The sequence below is a fragment of the Panthera leo genome, chromosome A3 (assembly GCF_018350215.1).
Source record: "Panthera leo isolate Ple1 chromosome A3, P.leo_Ple1_pat1.1, whole genome shotgun sequence".
NCBI classification, from domain to species: domain Eukaryota; kingdom Metazoa; phylum Chordata; class Mammalia; order Carnivora; family Felidae; genus Panthera; species Panthera leo.
Window position 1 is genome coordinate 31,888,581 of NC_056681.1, and position 14,336 is coordinate 31,902,916.

Here is a 14,336-nt window from a genome sequence, read left to right on the forward strand (position 1 = left end):
CAATTTATAGCTTGTCATGTCAAATGAAGCATTTTCTCTTTCCCCTGCTCCTAGAAGGATCTCTGTTCAAAATTATAATCATTTAAAAATAGCTGACACATTGTCTTTGTGGGGAGCTTTCAACATTTCCATCTTATTTGGAACTGACCCTTCTCACTCCTCTCAATCTTTGTATTTATTGATATATTTATTTTGGATACAGTTTAATGTTTTTATTCTGTTATCTGGGTCATTTGCATAGAGCAATGGGTGAGTAGGGGGAGGGAGGGATGGATGGATGGAGAGATAGATGAAAGATGATAGATAGGTAGGTAGATAGATAGATAAATAGGTAGATAGACTGAGAGGCCAAACTGTACTAAGCGTGTGTGGAAATACAGTTTCAGATAACAGAGAACACATCACAAGCTTTAGTCTTAAGATTTCCACTTCATAAGAGCTATGTAGTAGCTTTCCAAGAAGAGGCTAAATAACCATCATTCTATGACATCAGCATAGTTTCCCAGACTTTATGATGAAAGTGGAATTAACAAGATGTTCCATTAGAAAGTCCTGAAATAACTTCAGGATACTTGTAGATGTTCTTTTAATTTGTACCATGGAACTAATGTGAGGAGCTGCAGCTGGAAGCCTGGTTATTGAAGCCTGGGTATGGATGTCGTAGGTCACTATTTGGTCATGGAAACTTTTCGACAACCCTCCCTTGTCAACACTTGAGAACACTTCCCAAACCAAAAATAAAATGGTCAAGTAAATTAATATATTTTTGAATTTTGAAGATGAGAAACTTTGAGACCTAAAATTCTAGAGGTGATGTCAGGATCAATGAGTACAGTCGATCGAAAGTTGCTCGTTGTGACATAAGCACGAAAATTTGTATGTCAAGACTGGAGGCCCCACAGCCATGAGCTTGCCTGTGCACCATATCATTATCCTCTTATGTGCCTTCTTAGTGTTTGGGGCCATACTTCCTGAGTTTGAATCCTGATCTTGCTCCTTACTAGCTCTGTGTCTTTGACCAAGTTTCTTAATCTTCATGCCTCAGTGTCATTCTTCATGAGTGTATCAGTTAGCTCACTCAATGCCTATTCCAGCCTCCTCTTCTTACAGAGTATGGAAGTTCCCCCTTTCAGAATCTCTTATAGCTAGTATTCTGGATGTGAGTTAGATCTGCTAATCAAATGCATTCCCATAAACATGTGGATTCAGACCTAGATTATGTGGGAAGAGGGATGGGGCATGGGACATTCATTTTTAGCTGGGGTGGGTAATGGCAGAGGCAGCATGGTCTGGACCTAGCAACTTTAGTGATGGCTTCCTGATTGGGAAGCTTCCAGGTTGTAGCAGAAACTAACTTGGAGCAGCATCTGTAGCAGCTCTCTAATTGTTTAGCTTTCAAATAATGATAGAGCCAGCAGCCTCTTTGGCTGATTTGAGTAGTAATTTGTAAAATCTCAGCCTAGAGTCCATTTGTGCAGCCCTTCCAACAGCAATATATACTATAGTATACTTTTTTTTTTCATTTTTTAAAAATGTTTATTTATTATTGAGAGACAGAGACACAGAGCATGAGCAGGGGAGTGGTAGAGAGAGGGGGAGACACAGAATCCGAAGCAGGCTCCAGGCTCTGGCTGTCAGCACAGAGCCCGACACGGGGCTCAAACTGCAAGATCATGACCTAAACCGAAGTCGGTCGCTTAACCAACTGAGACACCCAGGCGCCCCTGGTATACTTCTTAAGTAGCCAAAGTGATTTACATCAGCTGCACCTGAAGAGTAAGAACAATCCACTTACCTTATCGAGTTGTTGAGTTAATAAGAAAGCATTTACAGTGTTTAGAACATCTGGTGTGCTTTTTCTTTTTTAAACATGCCTAGGACTTTTTCTGGCCCTAGTCAATGGTACACCTACAACCATAATAACCAGATATTTATTAGCTTCTTGGTTCATTCATTCATTCATTCATTCATTTATTCATACATTCATTGAAACAAATATTTGCTGAAAATCTATGCTAATCAAGAGTTGCCCCAGCTGCCCTAGGATAGTGGTTACCAACCTAACTGAACATTAGAACCTTCTGGGAATCTTTTTTTTTTTTTTTTTTTTGAGAGCAAGAGACAGAGTGTGAGTGGGGGAGGGGCAGAGAGAGAGGGAGACACAGAATCTGAAGCAGGCTCCAGGCTCTGAACTGTCAGCACAGAGCCTGGCGCAGGGCTGGAACTCACGGACAGCGAGATCATGACCTGAGCCGAAGTCGGACGCTTAACCAACTGAGCCACCCAGATGCCCCTAATGTTTATTTAGTTTTGAGAGAGAAAGAGCATGTGAAGTGGGGAGGGGCAGAGAGAGAGGGAGAGCAAATCCCAAGCAGGCTCGGTGCTGTCAGCACAGAACCCAACTTGGGGCTTGAAACCAAGAAACATGAGATCATGACTTGAGCTGGAATCAAGAGTCGGATGCTTAACCGACTGAGCCACCCAGGTGCCCCTATCTGAGAACATTTTTTAAAAAACTTAATTTCTGTGCCACCTCTGGGACTTACTGGAGACAGGGAGTGTGTGTGTGTAGATATTTTCTTAATTGAGATACTATTTTCATAAAGTGAAGTACACAAATTTTATGTGTTATAGCTTGGTGGATTTTTCCATATGTATACACCCAATTAACCACTACCCAGGTCAAGATACAGAGAAACAGAAGTGTTCATGAAAGATTTATTGTGTGTATGGATTTGAGGGAGCTTTTTTTAGAAGCTGAAGTTTCAAATGCATTTGAGATTTTGCCACTCAGAGGTCAAAAAAAATTTAGTCCTCTGGAATAATCAGTATAATCAGGTTACTTTTCCCTTTTATTTTTCATAGTCCTCTACAAGTTTGTTGTCCTTTCTAGATTTATGGCAGAAAACTATTTCGTTTATACATGAAGTGAAATTAATTTCACTTAATTAAATAAGAGAAAATCGCAAAATATCAATAAGGCAGTAAATATTATCAGTGGTAACTTTGTGATTCAAGACCTCTGACTCTGTTTATCTTCTTATAAGTGATTGGCACAGTTTTTTGACTAAAAGAAAGCTTAACTGCTTTCTTAAAACTAACCTATACAGCTTCTTTCATGTGATCTCTTCCAAGAGAGTGAATATCATGAAAGTAAAAATAATTATTTTCCTTTTTTTTCAAAAAAGTGTTTGGAGCCAATGACTGCATAATTAGAATTGCAAGGCTGAGGCCACTAGAGCAGCAGGCATGAGCTGAGTTAGGAAGATAAAGTTAGTAATTATATGAAAAACAAATGGAAATAGTTGATTACAGAGAGAGAAAATGTCATCAGCAAAACATTGAGAGCATCTGCCTTTTTTTATAAAACCAACTAGAACAACTTTGATGTTGAATTGTTTTGCATAATTGGCTCATTACAGAATGAAACTTTCAGAAACAAAATATAAGGTGGACATGAATTATACTTTTAAGGTGATCACGTGTGATTTGGGATCAAGGTCTAGCATTGGGACCCTGTTTCAAGGATAGCTGGGACCCTATTAGTGAATTAAATAGACTCCCATCACCAAAGGAATAGAAAACATGAAGATTCTATGTAGCTCATTTCTCTGCCTTCAGGAAAAATCTCCATAAATTGACTTAGGTGATATGAATATTGTCCATTTTGAGCATTCTTAAAAGAATAAACTTTGGACAGGAAGGCAGTCTGGCTATGACATTTATTATTCTGTTGATCTGGCCAGGTAAGAGAATGTCTTAATTTCCTCACCATTTCCTTAGTGACCCTAGGTTAGAACTTCCCCTGCCTTCTTGTTTCTATTGTTGCTGTCGAGACATCAACCATCAACTTAATTGTCATTCATTTATAGGCAATCTGTCTTTTCTTACTGGGTGATTTTAGAATTTTTGTTTTTGCCTTTGATAATCTGCAGTTTTATCTCATGCCTAGCAATAAGGTTCTTTTTATTTATCCTGCTTGCAAAACCCTGTGATTGCTAAACTGGACAATTTATGCTTTCACCAGTTGTAAAACATTTTCACCCATTAACTCATTGTGCATTGTCTTTCCCCCATTCCCTCTCTTATCTCTGAAATTCGAATTAGGTGCATGTTGGACCATTTCACTTTGACTTATGTATCTCTTAATTGTTTTGTTTTCTCCATTTCTTTGTCTCTCTCTGCTAAATTCTGAGTAATATCTTCAAATCTGATTTCTATTCTCTAATTCTCTTTCCACTGGTGTTTAATCTGTTTTACCCATCTACAGAGGGATAAATACCTATTATTATAATTTTCTAGTTTTCTAAGTTATTTTTGTTTCTTTTTCTAATTTACCTGCTTATTTTTTTGTAGTCTCTTGTTCTTAACTCAAACTTTCTATTTCCTATTTTCTTTTTTTTTTTAATGTTTATTTTTGACAGAGAGAGAGAGAGCGAGAGAGAGAGCAGAGCAGAGCATGAGCAGGGGAGGGGCAGAGAGAGACGGAGACACAGAATCTGAAGCAGACTCCAGGCTCTGAGCTGTCAGCACAGAGCCCGACACAGGGCTCGAACTCACAAACCGCGAGATCATGACCTGAGTCAAAGTCGGACGCTCAACTGACTGAGCCACCCAGGGGCCCCCCTATTTTATTTCTTTGACATAGTAAACGTACTTGTTTTATATTCTGTGACCATTAACTGGTATCCAAAGTTTCTGTGAGTCTCAATCTGAGGCTGGCTCCAGTGCCTTGTTTTCAGTGTGTATTTTGTGAGTACCGTTTTTATTGTGAGCTCCTATTCAGTGGAATTTTATTTGAGGGGTTTCTTATGACATTTGAGTGAAGGTACATTCCTCTGGAGAGGATTCTCATCTGCTTTTCTAAACATATAATGGCACATTATTCTGGAAATATACTAAAATAAATTCCTGACTTGGAGGTCTTTAGACCACAAAAATAGTCTCAATTTAGGCCACAAACACATGTGAGGTCTGGCTCATAGTTAAATCTCCAGAAAGATGTTTTTTTTTTTTTGTTTTGTTTTTCCTTTTCTCTACCCAGGGCCAAAGCCAAGACAAACAAGTTTCCTATTGGGACCCTTTGCAAAGCTTTTTTTTTTTTTTTTCCTAGTTCATCTTTTCTCCAAGTGTGTGACTTCAGGGCTCTCAGCTTTATGCAGTGATGTCCTTTCAAGCACCCCATCTTGACTTTTGGTCTCTGAGGATTTCCTTTACTTTATTCCAGCTCAGTCATGCATTTTAAAAGATTAAAAAGAAAATTTACCCAGAATTTTTAGATATTTGGTAACAAGAAGGATTTTGTTACCACCACATTTTTTTTAGTCAAAAATATGTAACTATCTCTGCAGTCCTACTAGAGATGTCCTTGTAAAGCTAGAAATTCAATTCCATATTTGCCTCCACTACTAGCTCTTAATAATTCATGCTAGAAACATTTTCAACACAAATACATCCTAAACCCCTCATGTCTAATATTTTTGTCATTCAGTCAGCCCCAGCTTTTACTTCTCTACTGTCTATAAGACCTTTTCTGCATAGGTTGTATCACAGCTGGTTTTTTTTAAATTAAATTAAATTATTTTGAGAGAGACAGAAAGAAAACCAGCGGGGGTGGGGCAGAGAGAGAGGGGGACAGAAGATCTGAAGCAGGCTCTGCACTGACAGCAGAGAGCCCTATGAGGGGCTCGAACTCACAAGCAATGAGATCATGACCTGAGCCGAAGTCAAATGCTCAACCAACTGAGCCACCCAGGCACTCCAGTCATGCTGTTTTTAAGTGTTTATGGCTTCCCCAGTTTCTTCTTTTTTTTTTCTTTTAATTTTTTTAAGTTTATTTGTTTATTTTGAGAGACCGAGTGGGGAAGGGGCAGAGAGGGAGAGAGAAAATCCCAAGCATGCTCAGAGCCTGATGCAGGCCTTGAACTCACAAAACTATGAGATCATGACCTGAGCCAAAACCGAGAGTCTAATTGACTGAGCCACACAGACGCCCCCTATGGCTTCCCCAGTTTCTGAGCTTTCTATGTTTTCTGATGTTATTTGCTCCAGAAAAGAGGGCTCAAAGCTTTGCCCTTCTTCAACTTCAACGGTAAATGGGGGAGTGCAGGGGGAAAGGGAAAGATTAACTCCTGTGACTGTTCTCAGTGTATTTCCCAGTCTTACCTTGCCTTTTAAACTTTAACTTAGCCCTACAATTCTGACTCAGCCAGCAGTCATTCTGTGAACATTAGATCTTTTCTGCCTAATTTCCCGATCTCTTTTTTTTTAATTTTTTTGATGCAGTCTGTTTCTCCTTCTTCAATATATTTACTAACCTAAACTTTTCCCTGAAGCTTTTCACTTGATTCATAGTTTCTATCAACTATGAAACCACCACTGCCATCAGGCCCCTGGAGGTTGAGTCACTAGAATCCCACCCACACCCTGGTGCTGGTCCCCCTTGGGGAGACATGTCGGGGGACAGCTGGAGGCGCCCCCCCCCCAGTCTGGGCTTCTGTGTTTGACACTCCCCCACACTGAGGAACCTGCTGTTTCCACCCACACTGGGATCATATTTGCTTTGTAGAGCATGCACTTGGGGCCTCTCCGTAGTCAGTCCTAACCGTGAGATGGGTACTGTTTACTGTGATTCATCCCAGCAACTCTGATACCAGGATGAGGCACAGGCTGTTGATAAAGGTGATGTTCCTTCCAGTCAGGAATGAACGCTTGTTTATCTGGACTTTCCTTGTGATATGTATCTGCCACTGCACGGAGACATACAAGAGCATTTACAATTCACTTCTTAAAACCTTGGATGTTAAATGACAAATTTCTTAAATATTTACATGTAACATCACTGCTGCTGGTGCTGCTCTTGTCACTATGATAATAATTACCAAGTAGCTTTTATTTCCTGAGTGTGAACCGTGAGCTAGGCTTTATGCTAATAAATCATTAATTCTCACAACTGTCCTGCAAGGCATGACCATTATCATCCTCATTTTACAGATGAGGACATGATGATTCAGAGATGTTAAGTGACTTGCCCAAGGTCACACAGCCAGTAAGTGGCCATGCTGGGACTCAAACGCAAGCCTTCCAAACCCAGCCCATGCTCGTAAGCATTTCATCTATCAGGACAGAAACAGTCAGATTTCTGATCTATGACTATGAGCTGTTTTACAGAAGCCAGAACTTAAATTCACGTTAATTCTGTCCTTTACTTACTTACTTACTTACTTATATATTTATTTATAAAAAAGATAGAAATTCATTGAATATACCTTCAGGGAGCGGCAGGCAGGACAGCAGAGGAGAGGCTGTTGCAACCAGTTATGTCCTTTAAAGTAACAAATTTGAAAGTGTATAACACCATGCTGCCTGCCATTATGCACCATTGGTTTTGGAGTCCTTTGTAAGAACTGCTTTCAGAGCCAGTGTGTGAAACATAAGAAAAACAAATTTTTAACTATTTTATTATTTATTTTTGAGAGAGAGAGACAGAGACAGTGCATGAGCAGGGGAGGGGCAGAGAGAGAGGGAGACACAGAATCCAAAGCAGGCTCCAGGCTCCGAGCTGTCAGCACAGAGCCCGACGCAGGGCTTGAACTTACCCCAAGATTATGACGTGAGCCAAAGTTGGATGCCCAACCGACTGAGCCACCCAGGCGCCCCAAGCGATTTCTTTTTGGAGATAAACTTTGCTTTTTATTCCATTCCATGTTACCCTACTTGATCACCTACATTATTTATCAGATTTTACTCCTAATACCTTTTGACAATTTCCAAAAAGGTAATTCTGTCCTCTGAGGATGGAGATTTGCCACCAATGAGGACATTCAGAAGAAGCTTTCAGGGGGAGTGGAGACACTTCCTAGGAGGCTCCAGCATGTTCTCAGTGATGTCAGCATTTTGAAAATGAGAGCTTGGCCTCCCAGGATGATTAGTTTGAAGGGGAGAGCACTCAGCTATATATTCACATTCTGCTGTATTTGTTTACAGTTCAATCTGTTACTTCATAGATAAATTGATTTGATGTGAAGTCTGTTTATACAAATATGCATTTAAGGAAAATACTACTGTGTTTAGAAAGACATCAGACTTTCCTTGTCTATCACAGTCTTATAAACTCTGCTGATGTCAACACTGGAACTGGCTCTGTTTTGATAGGATTCTGTTCCTCTTTATATCTTCAAATTAGGAAATACTAACTTGTGGATTTGGACAGATTGTGAGTAGGCCCCCATTCTTCTTCAGGAAAAAAATCAGTTTGCTGCTTCCACAGCAAAGGGAGATGATCCCGCTGCTAAAAATGTCTCCAGCAACACTTCAAGCATCATTTTTAAAGTGCTTTTTTTTTTTTTCTTACAGTGAAGGTTAAGGTTAAAGTTTCAAGCCTCATCTTAATTAGCTGCTCGCATTCAACTTAACTCTGCCAAAGTAAACAGTCGTATTCAAAATAGCAATGTTACCATAGCAACCTAGATCAGAATCGTTTGATTTTCTTTTCTGCTCACGATTGTACCTTACTATCTAGGCCATGATGTGAGACAAATCTGCAGAAACATCCCGTGTAAAATGAGATTTAAAAGAAAACATTTAGGGGGGAAAACATTTTTAAATGATTGCTTTAAGTGTTACAGGAAGCTCCTAATTCCCAGTGGCTCCTGAAGGAGATTCTCTCTCAGGTTCCCTTGTCTGACAGCCTCACCACTCAGTCCCCTCTTGCGGTTCTGGGTGGTGAAGTACCCCAGAACCTGGACAGGGTCGGGGGATCGCCATTCTTGTTCCAGTTCTAGCTATCAGACTGTGGTCCTCAAAGTCTAGATAATTCCCCATGGCTTTTCTACTGTAAAGGGGGGCTCAGGTTCTGATCCTTTAATTTGGTTATTACTTAACAAAATGCAAAACCAAGCTGTTTTAAATCAAGCCTCGGGCTAAGCCTTAATCTTCTAGGAAAGAAGAGAATTGTTAAGCATTTTTAAGATCCAGGCCTGTGATTCCTAAATTTGTATTACCTGAATCATCTAGGGAGGCCCTCGAACTCCCCTGACTGGCTCCTCAGGGCCAACATGTAAAGCTATCATTGTTCCTAATTATGGCAAATGTTAGCCACATGAAGAGCATTTTAATTAAGAAAATTAATAAGCAGATTAGCCTTTTCCATGGTCTATTTTCCAGGCCCTTCATGAAGTGATTCTGGAGACTTGGTCTTTGTCTCAATTTTCTTGCCTGGCAAATGAGACTCCGGAAGCCAGATGTTTTCCCTGCCCCTGGATCCAGCTTGGTGCGTGACTTTTTTTTTTACTAAATGGAGTGGAGACACAGTATTATTTTTGGAAGCGACACTGCGAAAGTTGTTTTACTTGAGATCTGCCATTAAAGCAAAAACAAACCTCAAGATCTTTTGTCCAGCCTCAGACAGGGATAATCTAGTCATGAGATCAAGTGGAGAAAAGTCAAACAAAGATATTGTTTTCTCTGTAATTTATTTTGTGTGCCATTAAAAAGAAGGTAGAGGGGCGCCTGGGTGGCTCAGTCAGTTAAGCATCCGACTGGCTCAGGTCGTGATCTCACGGTTCCTGGGTTCGAGCCCCACATTGGTCTCTGTGCTGACGGCTCGGAGCCTGGAGCCTGCTTCAGATGCTGTGTCTCCCTCTCTCTCTGCCTCTCCCCCACTGGTGTTCTGTCTCTCTCTGTTAAAAATAAATAAGCATTAAAAATTTTTTTTAAATAAAATAAAAAGAAGATAGAAAAGGGACAAAGCCCAGTAGAAAAATGGTAAAGAATATGAATATGAATGGCAAAGAAGTGGGCACGAAGCGTATGAAAAGCAGCTTAGCCACATTGAGTGTTAAGGGAAATGTGAATCTGAGTAAGGAGATACCATTTAAAATGCCTGACAGTATCAGAGTTTGGCAAGGCTGTGGAGAAACAGGAAAATACAACAGATACTGCTGGGGGGATTGCCACAGCCAGTTGGAGAGCGATTTGGCAGGTTCTGGTGAAATTGAACACCCACGTTCCCTTGGACTAAGCAGTTCCGCTACTGGATGTAATTCCAGAGAGTGTCTCTGCAAGTACACCGGGAGGCAGGCACTGGGGGTTCACTGAGGCCTTGTTTGTGATGGGGAAAAAATCAGACACAATCTACGTGTCTACCAGCAAGAGAATGCAATAGACGAAAAATAATGCAGTATGTTCTTTTTTTTTTTTTTAAGTTTATTTATTTATTTTGAGAGAGACAGAGATGAGGAAGGGCAGAGAGAGAGTGAGAGAGAATTCCAAGCAAGCTGTGTGCTGTCAGCACAGAGCCCAGGGTGGGGCTCAATCTCACAAACCTCGAGATCATGACATGATCAGATGCTTAACCCACTGAGCCACCCAGATGCCCCAATGCAGTATGTTCTTATATTAGAATACTGTAAAGCAGATTCATACATAATATCAACAATGGCTGAAGTAAAAAGTCAAAGTTAAGTGAAAAAATGCAAAACTTTGTATATGGGAAGTAAAATTAAGATGATACTCACACATGTATTATGGGAACATTGGTATAAAGTATAAAAATGTGCCAGAAGGGGTGCCTGGCCGGCTCAGTTGGTGGAGCATGCGATTCTTGATCTTGGGGTCATGAGTTCAAGCCCCACGTTGGGTGTAGAAATTACTTAAAAATAAAATCTTAAGGGGCACCAGGGTAGCTCAGTCGGTTGAGCATCGAAGTCTTGATTTTGGCTCAGGTCGTGATCTCGCAGTTTGTGGGATGGAGTCCCATGCCGGGCTCTGTACTGACAATGCAGAGCCTGCTTGGGATTCTCTCTTCCTCTCTCTCTGCCCCTCCCCTGTGCATGCTTTCTGTCTCTCTCTCAAAATAAATAAATAAACACTAAAAAACACTTTAAAAAATAAAATAAAGTCTTTAAAAAATTATTAAAACATTTTAAACATGGGATGAAGGAATAAATTTCTATATAGAAATGGTCAATTTTAATTAAAAGATTTACTTCTTTTTTTGTTGTTTGTTTTTATTTTAATTCCAGTATGGTTCAATCTATAAAGAACTCACCAAACTCCACATCTGAAAAACAATCCAGTGAAGAAATAGGCAGAAGACATGAATAGACACTTTTTCAAAGAAGACATCCAGATGGCCAACAGACACATGAAAAGATACTCAATGTCACTCATCATCAGGGAAATACAATCAAAGCCACACTGATACCACCTCATGCCGGTCAGAGTGGCTAAAATGAACAAGTCAGGAGACTATAGATGCTGGCAAGGATGTGGAGAAACGGGAACCCTCTTGCACTGTTGGTGGGAATGCAAACTGGTGCAGCCACTCTGGAAAACAGTGTGGAGGTTCCTCAAAAAATTAAAAATGAACTACCCTACGACCCAGCAATTAGCACTGCTAGCAGTTTACTCACGGGATACAGGAGTGCTGATGCATAGGGGCACATGTACCCCAATGTTTACAGTGGTGCTTTCAACAATAGCCCAGTTATGGAAAGAGCCTAAATGTCCATCAACTGATGAATGGATAAAGAAGATGTGGTTTACACACTCAGATACCACTTCACGCCAGTCAGAGTGGCCAAAATGAAGAAATCAGGAGACTATAGATGCTGGAGAGGATGTGGAGAAACAGGAACCCTCTTGCACTGTTGGTGGGAATGCAAATTGGTGCAGCCGCTCTGGAAAGCAGTGTGGAGGTTCCTCAGAAAATTAAAAATAGACCTACCCTATGACCCAGCAATAGCACTGCTAGGAATTTATCCAAGGGATACAGGAGTACTGATGCATAGGGGCACCTGTACCCCAATGTTTATAGCGGCACTCTCAACAATAGCCAAATTATGGAAAGAGCCTAAATGTCCATCAACTGATGAATGGATAAAGAAATTGTGGTTTATATACACAATGGAGTACTACGTGGCAATGAGAAAAAATGAAATATGGCCTTTTGTAGCAACATGGATGGAACTGGAGAGTGTGATGCTAAGTGAAATAAGCCATACAGAGAAAGACAGATACCATATGGTTTCACTCTTATGTGGATCCTGAGAAACATAACAGAAACCCATGGGGGAGGGGAAGGAAAAAAAAAAAAAAAAAAAAAAAAGAGGTTAGAGTGGGAGAGAGCCAAAGCATTAGAGACTGTTAAAAACTGAGAACAAACTGAGGGTTGATGGGGGGTGGGAGGGAGGGCAGGGTGGGAGGGAGGGCAGGGTGGGTGATGGGTATTGAGGAGGGCACCTTTTGGGATGAGCACTGGGTGTTGTATGGAAACCAATTTGACAGTAAATTTCATATATTAAAAAATAAAAAAAAATAAAAATAAAAAAATAAAATAAAATAAAATAAAATAAAATAAAAAAAAAAAGAAGATGTGGTTTATATATACAATGGAATACTACTTGGCAATGAGAAAGAATGAAATCTGGCCATTTGCAGCAACGTGGATGGAACTGGAGGGTATTGTGCTAAGTGAAAAGGTCAGTCAGAGAAAGACAGATATCATATGTTTTCACTCATATGTGGATCCTGAGAAACTTAACAGAACCATGGGTGAATGGAAGGGGGGGGAAAGTTACAAAGAGGAAGGGAGGCAAACCATAAGAGACTCTTAAATACAGAGAACAAACTGAGGGTTGATGGGGGGTAGGGGAGAGGGGAAAATGGGTGATGGGCATTGAGGAGGGCACTTGGGATGAGTACTGGGTATTGTATGGAAACCAACTTGACAATAAATTATATTAAAAAAAGTAATTCCAGTATGGTTCACTTACAGTATTATATTCATTTCAGGTGTGCAATATAGTGATTCAGCTACTCCTTATGTCACCCAGTGCTCATCACAAATGCACTCCTTAAACCCCATCCCTAAAATGTTTCCTTCTTTAATAAGAAAAGAGACTTGAAGCAAATATGACAATATGTTAAAGGCGTGAATTTGGATATTCCAGTTCCTGTGTAATTTTCAGAACATTTTAATTTCTTAAGACAAATATAAAATGCCAAGGTAAAAGTAAGGCAGCTGACAGATCAGACAGCAAAGATGAGCCTTCTTAATTGCCCTGAGCACTTAATTTTAGGGCTTTTTGCCGATCACACAAATTTTTGGGTTTTTTCCCCCAGCATTATTTTCTTTCTCAGCAGTTGCCTTTTAGAGGACCCTAGCTTTTTCCCATTGCATCTGTTCGTCATTAGGATGAAGGGTGACAGCATAGGCCACCTCCTCTCAGGGTGATTCATCAGGATTAGCTTTCAGATATAAACAAGTACAGACTTAGGCTGAGGTTTCGGAAACACCTGACAGTATCATCCATCTTTTGAAGTGTTCATTTGGGTTAAATATCTTGATATCCACACCCCGCCCACACCCCTTTGTGAGTCTGTGGGTTTTGTCCTTTAAAGGAACAGTTGCAGATTCTAAAATGCACAAACCGCAGATGGCAGGCTGCTATCTGGCAAAAGGAGGCGTAAGCTTACTGATTTTTTTTTTGTCATTAATTTTATGTTATTAATAAGACAGAGAGTAAGGTACCTTAGAACTCCAGGGCTGCTGTTACTGTACAGTGGTGGAAAGCCAGATAAAACCAGAGAAAGATATCAAAGTGAATTACTGATGGGATGAAGTAAATTGAGGCCCATATCACTCGCAGGGCCGAAACCAAAAGGTCCTTGCCCAGCCAGGGGGTAGGTGAAAAATGATTCCTGTGGAAGCAGAGGGAAAGGAAAGGAGGACTGTCTCGGAGGACAGGAGAATAGAAAGTTTAGGGGGGTACCTGGGTGGCCCAGTTGGTTAACCAGCCCGCCCTTGATTTCGGCTCAGGTCATCATCTCTTGGTTCCTGAGATCAAGTCCCACATTGGGCTCTGCACTGACAGCATGGAGCCTGCTTGGGATTGTGTCTCCCTCTTTCTCTGCCCCTTCCCTTCTTGTACTCACTCTCTGTCTCAAAAAAGATAAATAAAATTTAAAAAAAAAATAGAAAAACAAAAGTGTGTAGGCATCTTATTATTAACCCACAGACCAGATTATTTCTGGCATCAAAACTCAGCCCTCCTGTGACATAGGGATGTATGACAGGAACTTATATGTGATGTATCATGATACACGTATACATGTAATGAATTATGTGATCAGGGCCCTTTTGAGAGTGAAAGAAGGTGCTATTAATAATTAGTTGGGACAGCAGGCATAAACTGGGGTCGTCCTGGGCAAACCTCCTAGTCACCCTAGTGAGTACTGGTCACCCAGTAATCATGCACATTTACATCTTTGTAAATGAAACTCATCAGGGGTGCCTGTCTGGTTCGGTCGGTGCAGCATGTGACTCTTGATCT

General features: G+C 40.5%; 1 protein-coding gene across 6 annotated transcripts in view; it reads left to right on the top strand.

Annotated features, from left to right (window-relative positions):
* The window catches only part of SHLD1 (shieldin complex subunit 1), an 88,087-nt gene that overhangs the window by 63,558 nt on the left and 10,193 nt on the right, over positions 1 to 14,336 (top strand). Inside the window, exon 4 of one of the 6 annotated variants that reach the window (XM_042931583.1) lies at positions 9,166 to 9,397. The exons of the other annotated variants lie outside the window; for them this stretch is intronic. Within the exon in view, the coding sequence (XP_042787517.1) occupies positions 9,166 to 9,176 (11 nt within the window). The 3' untranslated portion in view covers positions 9,177 to 9,397. Of the gene's footprint in view, positions 1 to 9,165; positions 9,398 to 14,336 lie in introns of those variants that run through there. 6 annotated transcript variants of the gene reach the window in all.